General features: G+C 36.9%; 1 protein-coding gene across 1 annotated transcript; it reads right to left on the bottom strand.

Moving 5' to 3' along the window:
• Positions 1-5,720: 5,720 nt before the first annotated feature.
• On the bottom strand, positions 5,721-7,754 carry LOC122056403 (short-chain dehydrogenase TIC 32 B, chloroplastic-like). Its single transcript, XM_042618336.1, has 8 exons — positions 7,530-7,754; positions 7,036-7,267; positions 6,870-6,949; positions 6,627-6,780; positions 6,462-6,540; positions 6,289-6,373; positions 6,147-6,193; positions 5,721-6,056 (listed from the first exon to the last, which is right to left on the bottom strand). Exons 1-8 carry the CDS (start codon positions 7,645-7,647, stop codon positions 5,892-5,894), a joined length of 960 nt encoding a protein of 319 aa, XP_042474270.1. The 5' UTR covers positions 7,648-7,754; the 3' UTR covers positions 5,721-5,891.
• Between the last annotated feature and the right edge of the window lie 328 nt (positions 7,755-8,082).

Below are 8,082 nucleotides of genomic sequence, written 5' to 3'. Positions count from 1 at the left end.
ATTATAGGACTTGGGAGTTCAGGTTACTTATGAGCTGATCGTTTGTTAAGATTTATTTATAATTTTTGATTTATTAGCTAGTGAAATTTTTTTATAGTGTTAAGCTTGTTATTTTCAAAATTAGTCGGATGAGTTGGATATTTGAATTATAAAAAAATATGGAAATTATAATTTTTTGGGGGTCAAGAGTCATTAAAAGATTGGTAAGCGTTGTTTAAAGTAGAAGGGGAAGTGAAAGAATTGAGTTACAACCATCAATTTGGGTTTGGTTCGTTAGGTTGATCTGTCCTACTAAATACTTTAAGCGAATTGAGTCAAGATTTTATTAATGGGTCTATGCCGGCCGATTTGCCTTGGCCTACCTGTATAGGTCGGCCTATGGTAGGCTTGAGTTGGTTTGTGGGTCAAGATAAATTTTTTTTCTAAAATTTAAAATTAAAATGGAAACTCAATAGACTTGTGGCCTTGACTCACTTAATCCACCATCCAAATATAAAATTTTCAATATATATATACTCATAATTTGTAGGCTGACCCGTCTAATTCGTAATCCGTGTTAGATTGTATTAGATTAAAGATTTTCTAATCCGCTACGATGGCGAATCGACCTATCTCACTCTAAGACCCTACACACTCCTGGATGACCCTCACAAGTCTCGCTGCTTGGATGCCCGTTCGGGCACCTGAATTCTCAAAAGTGAATCAGGGCACCCGGGTGGGTATCCGAGCGCTCGGACCTGTGAGGGTCGCCCAAGAATATGTAGGGTAAGGTTGTGTAGGGTGACATTTCTCTCTCTCTCTCTCTCTCTCTCTCTCTCTCTATATATATATATATATATATATATATAAAAGAATTTGATATGCTACATGCTTCATTCCTAGGCGACTAGAGTGCTTGGATCAAATTCAGCCGCGTTAATTCGATCAATATTTTTTTTATTATTTATTTATTTTTAGCTCCGGGGTTAAACCATTTAAATTTTATCTGTAGAGTTTAGGCATTAGATTATAGTGTTAAGTTAAAAAAAATTTAGCACTAAAAAATTTTAGATGCTCGCGCGATATATATTTAGGCCCATAATAGTACTTTTTTAGATATTTTTTTAGCTCCGAGGTTAAGACAATTAAATTTACCTCTAGGGTTTAGGGGTTGAGTTATAGTATTCAAGATAAAAAAAATTATCACTAAAAAATTTTAAATACTCACGGGGTATATCATATATATTTAGAGTTTAAGATTTAAATAAATGTTGATTGTTTTAAAAATAAAAACAAAACAAAAACTCTACGTCAATGTGTGTGTGTATATATATATATATATATATATATATATATATATATATATATATATATATACAAAATTGCTCCCCTACGGTTTGTCTCCTGCGGTTTGGTGCGGCAATAGTGAGTTGGCAAGCCACGTCATCCTAGTTAAAATCAGAACTAAAAAAATTAAAAGGAAAGCAAAAAACCAAAGTCGCAGGCTAGGGTTTTTTTCCATCTCTCGCCGTGAAGGAGGTTTCGTGCGTCGCGTTGCTCCCTCTCCGCCGAGAAGCTTGCCGCCTCCCTCTATCGTCGCTCCTCCCTCTCTCGCCGAGAAGCTTGCCGCCTCCCTCTATATAAGGGGAGGGTGAATCACGTAGTTTTGAAAAATAAATATTTTTCGTTTTAAAAACAAAGTGCGCAGCGGAAACATAGAAATTAAACAGAGTAAATAAGAAGACAGAAACCACTGTCGATTTTACTTGGTTTTGAGCCTTCGACGACTCCTACTCCAAGACCCAAGTCCCGTGGACTTATCGATGGGTAATCCACTAAAATACCTCTTCCGGTATCTTCGAAAGAGTGAATTGAGTACAAAGAAATTTGAAACAGGCGCAACACACTGCACTTGTGCTTTTGCAATAATTAAGTACACAAATGAGAGTTACCAAACACTCTTCTGGAGATGGTCAGCTTAAGCTCGGTGTTTAGGCAGCTCCTTAGCAGTAGACGAGCGTAGCAGTAGAGTTGTAGTAGGAAGCCAGAGCATTTGGAAGTTCAATCAGAAGCACATATGTTCGTATAAGTGAGTTTTTTCATGGCTTGGGCGAGCACTCCCTTTATTGAGCATGGAAGGCGCCTTTAAAGGCCTTGAAGGTGCCTCCAATGTAGCAAGTTTGATTCCGAACAGCCTGGTCCTTATTTTTGACGAAATCTGAACTTTATCTTATGGAAGGCGTCGTCCATGCATTGAAGGCACCTTCTATGAACAACCCCGAGGCACTTTCAATGCTTGAAGGCGTCTTCCATTCCCTGGAAGGCGCCTTGCGTACTATTCACCCAAGGCTTTTTGTGCTCTTCTTGCCCTGCAAAGCATATTAGGTCAATAAACTAAATAATAACCTACAAGACAAGTGCTAGCACAATAATACTGAGTAATAATTAGATCCTATCTTTCCGAGACCAGGATCTAGTTAAGGTCTCAGTTTAGGGATCTGAAATGGACTTAAACTGGACTAATGCCTATTGTCCCTCAACCGGGATGTGTTCTCACTGAGTCACTCTCTTCCAATGACTTACCTTTACTTTCCAACTTGGAGTCGGTTGACCCACCAGGTCTTCATGTTAGTTGTCAGGTCCGTAGACCCAACTGGACTTCTGTTGACTGTTAGGTCCCGCGGACCCAATTGGACTTTCTGTTAGATATCAAGTTGACCCGTTGACCTATCTGGACTTCGCACCAGCTATCCGGTCCCATGGACCTAGCTGGGTTTTAGCCTGGTGTCAGGTCCTCCAAACCTGTCAACTCTGTACACTTACTAAAGCACTTAGATCACAATAACACCTAACTTAACTCACTTGTCATTCATCAAAACCTGAATTACACCGTTAGTACAAATTGTGTGTTGTGTGTGTGTGTGTATATATATATATATATATATAGAGAGAGAGAGAGAGAGAGAGAGAGAGAGAGAGAGAGAGAGCGAGCGAGCGAGCTGATACACTACACAACTCACGTTGTGCGACTATGCATGATTTATCATAGTAGTAAATTTTTTTCTTACTATAGCAATTACCCAGTTAGATTTAAATATTAAGTCTATGTTTGTCGTAACTGCAATGACGTAAGTCTGTGTTGCAGTAGCTACGGACTAGTAGCTGCTATAATGTTAAGTCTATGTTGTAGTAACTACAGAACTGTAACTGCTACAATGTTAAGTTTATCTTGTAGTTACAAAATTATATCTACTACAATGTGTTTATGATTTGTTTACTTATGTTGTTGTAATTATGAATTCGTAGCGGCTAAAATATGATCATGATTTGTTTGCTTATATTGTTGCAAGTACGAGCTACTATAATGTTAAGTTTGTATTATAACAATTATGAATCCGTAGTTATTATAATGTGATCATGATTTTATTCAATCATATTATAGTAGCTATGAATCCATAACTACTATAATACAGATTTAATATTATAACATGTATATACTCATAATTGCTATAATACACTTAATATTTTAAATTTAACGGGATGGTGTTACACTTAAAAAAAGATAAAAAAATAAAAATCTACTACCGTAAAAATCACGCATAATCCTACAACGTGAATTATCTTTTAAACTAAATTCAACCTCTGGCCAAATTTAAATTCTTCATACTCTTTACATATACAAATTCTTTCTAGTCTATCATTCGAAGTTGATTCGATATCTCATGCAATTTTGATTTAAAAAGTGAAAGTTAGGAAAATGTTTGCGTTGTTATTTTAAAGTTTGAAAGCTCAAACTTTAGCATTAGAAGACAAAAACAGTGGCATTTTCGTCTATGTAAAAAAAATTTGATGATAAAAAAATTTATTTTATTTTATAGAGATAAAACGGTATGATTTGATTAAAATACATCGATTATTGCTTGGGTCAATGGTCAATGGTCAATGGTCAATGGTCAATGGTCACTGGTCACTGGTCACGGAATGGTAGCATTCATGCTTATCCTGCTACCTTCATATCACTTTCTAATTTGTCTTCATCCCAATTCAACTCTTAACAGTGTTCATGTGACTAGGTCACGTTCCAGTGACATTAAAATACCTGAACTGTTTCTTTCAAAATATTGAATTTTTATTTGAAACAGTCTGTCAATTAGACAGCGATATTCAGATATTTAATTTTCTGTAGTACGAATATTATTTTTTCTTTATAAAAAAATTGCAGCCACATTTGAAAAGTAGAAGCATGAAACGTAATACAGCATTTACCAAATGGATTGGTTGTCCAGAATTTGACCTTGAAATTAAGAGCTAGATTTGAGGGTTTGACTCGATTGATCAGGATATTTCATCACAATACGTCAATATTAATGTATAAGATTTGACTAAGACGTCTTAGCCACATCGAGTGATTTAAGTTTTTTTTTTTGGTATTGAAAATTGAGGCCTATCATTATCATTAAATAAATGAGAAAGGAATTGATGTGTCATGTAGTGATGAAATTATAAATTAGGCTCTAGATTTATTCGGCAAATGAATGAGAGAAAAATCATTTAGTTTCAGAGTTAATTGGAGGATGAAGTTTAAACATCTAAATTATTAAAAATATTGAGGATCTTATCCCTAATTGATGGTATCAATCAACTACTTTTCTATATAAAAATATTGTGATTTAAATGCAAATAGGATTAGCAATAGGAGATACGCCTCCTTCTGCAATAATTCATTTTTCTCCTTGAAATGATAAAATTATTATTGTATAATCCGAAAGTCACATGATCGAGTAAAAAAAAATAGGATAAGACTCCATATCCTTTTTCAGAACTCAGCATTAATATGAGATTAGTGTCTTGAAAAACCTTTTTAAAAAGTTGCAGTCATATTGGAAAGTAAAAGTATGAAACGTAATATAGCATTTGGCAAAGGGATTGGTTGTGCAAAATTTGACCTTGAAATTAAGAGCTAGATTTGAGTGGTTGACTCGGTCGATCGATATATGTCATCACAATAAGTAAATATTATTCTATAAGATTTGACGAGTCTTACCCCATCAAGTGATTTGTTGTTGTTTTTTTGGCATTGGAAATTAAAGCCTATCCTTATCATTAAATATAGTGACAAAATACTTTAAAAAATAAATAAGAGGATAAGCTTAGTTACCTAAATTATTAAAAAACATTAAAAATCTTATCCCTAATTGATGATACCAATCAACTACTTTACTATATAAAAATATTGTAATTTATATGCAAAGAGGAATGGCAACAGGAGAAACGTCTCTTTAGCAATACTTCATTTTCCGATAAAAACACTTTGACGATTCATCAGGAACTCCGTCGCCGCCCGCGGAGCACGGTGCGATGGTAAGAGCAATAAAAGTTTACTTTTCTCCAAGGACACACTATGGTGCTTGAACGAATACTATTCGTGATATTAGACCGGATTTAGATTTACACTGATGATTAATGAGAAACTTCCGTGTCATCTCTTCTTCCATCAGGAACTCCATCGAGATTGATGGAGCATAATCTAAGTATCAAATTGAGATTTTGATCCCACTGCAAACTTATTTTCACAAAAATCTGGTCAGCCATTATGCCTAACTCAGATAAGTCCAGAGCAGCGTCCATATGGGAAAACTAATTCTTAGAAGTGGAATTTCAAACGAATTAAGTTGCAGGTAGACCACTTTTTTCACGGAGAAATTGAGGGGAAATTGAAGGGAAAAGGAAAGTAGTAAGGATTGCTTCAAACTATCAGGTCACTTCGTTTCATATTTAAAATATAGCAGCGCAGGCTTTATTTTGCAAACAACAACAACAATACATATTCTCAAGCCACACAGCTAGAAAACAACTACCAAGAGGAGTAATAGCCGCATAAAACCGTAGGAATCAAACAACACTCGTCTCTCTTATTTTGAATTCACAAGTTGCTCGCTGAAGTCCCAAAGCTTCGTTGCTAACGCTGCATCCCTGGCCATGTCGCTCGGCTTTTCCTCATTCGAGTCGGCGAAGTACTTACCACTCACGCCCTTCAGGCTAGGATGCACTGCCACATAACATGAGGTTGCTGCTCCCTGTAATTTTGAAGACGCAGAGTGTTGATGCTCAACCATTGTGGGAACATATTCTAAAGTATACAAGGTTATTCAGCAAGTTTGGCATACCTGAGGTATGTTCTTCCACAGGACGCAGGTGACAGTTTTCAACACAGCTGAAAGCAAAAGCAACAAATTTGAAATCTGAGTTCAAAGAGAATCACTATGGAGTAGTAGATCAGCAATGAATTTGAAGGTTTAAGTAGCATACCCATGAAGACGGGAGAATGTTTTCCCAAGTTCGTCCTAACCAGACCAGGATGAACAGAATTTGCTGTGACATTTGCACCTTCTGCCTGTTAATCATGAATTTGTATATATATGCTATGAGATAAATTTCTTCTCTTTTTACAAGCCACATCTGTTCTAGACCATTAGTAGTACCTTCAAGCGCCGGGCGAGCTCATTGGAGTGCAAGATGTTTGCCAATTTGGACTGCCCATACGCCGATTTATCATCGTATCTGGAAATTAAACCAGATGGAAACCATCAATTGATTGAATGGAAGAGAGCACTAAAATCTTGTAGTCGTGAGTTTATCGAACTTACGCCTTCTTGTCATTGAGTTTATCGAACTTGATTCCTTCCCTATAAGGTCCAATGTGAGCTACCGAGGATAGATTCACGATGCGGCCTTCAATCCCCGTCCTCGCCGCTGTGGTTTTCATTTTCTCGAGGAGAAGATTTGTCAACAAAAAGTGACCTGAAATTAGAAGGAGCATGTTAAATTCAAAATCTCGACGAATGCTTGGGAGGAAGAAAAGCTGATCCGGGAAGTGTGAAGAACCACACCAAGATGATTAGTAGCAAACTGCATCTCCACACCATCCTCGGAGAGTTGGAACGGGCCGTACATGATACCAGCGTTGTTACTGAAAACAAATTGAATATGTGAGATTTGGCACAAAACATTGACAGGCCATGTAACACAGAGCCGGAGATCCATGCAGCTACTCACATCAAGACATTGAGAGGCAGATCCATTGCAAGGAATTTGTCGGCGAAGGTTCTGACAGATCTGAGTGAGCTAACATCAATCTGTATGATGTCAATTCTAGCAGATGGGATGCCCTGTAGAATGCTTTGTTTCACATTGTTGGCAGCTTCTAAGTTCCTTGCGCCGATGATGACATGGGCTCCTCTGAGGGCCAACACCCTCGCAGTCTCGGCTCCAATGCCACTGCTTCCACCTGGATTTCAAGAAGAATCTCATAAATGCTGAAGTTTATGTTCAAGATGGTATTTTGTGCATCAAGATCGATTTTTTATTTCCGGAAACAAGATCTGGTGTGAAAGAAAAAAAAAAAAAACTCAGATCCTTGCAGCAAACATAAAACTTTCACAAAAACTATATGTTTAAACTAGTAATCATTTCTCATGACCAACTCCTCAAAATTTAGGGATGGAATGTGGAAGATTAAGAAAAGATAACCGAAGGGGCGGAGGGCAAACCGGTGATGATGACGGTGAGACGGGAGGCGTCAATGCCTTGGGTGATCTGCTCGGCGGTGGCGCCGGATCCGAATCCGCTGGGGCCTTTAATGCCGGTGGCTTCCCTGAAGTAACCCATAGATAGCTTTGGGTCGAAGTAGCCTTGAACAAAGAAGAGAAAGAGCGAGAAGGCGATGAGGAGGAAGAGCTGAGCGGAGAAGAAGAGGATGAGATGTGAAGCAACAAGGAGATAGATGATTATTTATAGCGATTCCATTACTTAAAAATTGACAACTTGTTGGAAGAAACGCGGAAGTTGTTATAAAAAAACAAAACAAAACAAAAACATTGTATTTGATCCTCATAGTTTAGAATATTAATTTGTAGTTTTACGACTCATAAAATAAAAATAAAATATGATTCTTAAAATTAAATAAAAAAATTGGAATTTTACTTTAATTTAGAATTGAATGGTGGAAAAAACATTTTTGGAATTAAGAGCGTCTCAGAAAAATGAAATTATGGTAAGCTTTTTTGAAAATTACAGTTCTCAACGCCCGCCGGTAAACCCCCT

This window comes from Zingiber officinale, chromosome 3B, assembly GCF_018446385.1.
Source record: "Zingiber officinale cultivar Zhangliang chromosome 3B, Zo_v1.1, whole genome shotgun sequence".
NCBI classification, from domain to species: Eukaryota; Viridiplantae; Streptophyta; class Magnoliopsida; order Zingiberales; family Zingiberaceae; genus Zingiber; species Zingiber officinale.
The sequence above is the reverse complement of the archived record's forward strand: the minus strand, read 5'-3'. Positions and strand labels throughout refer to the sequence as shown.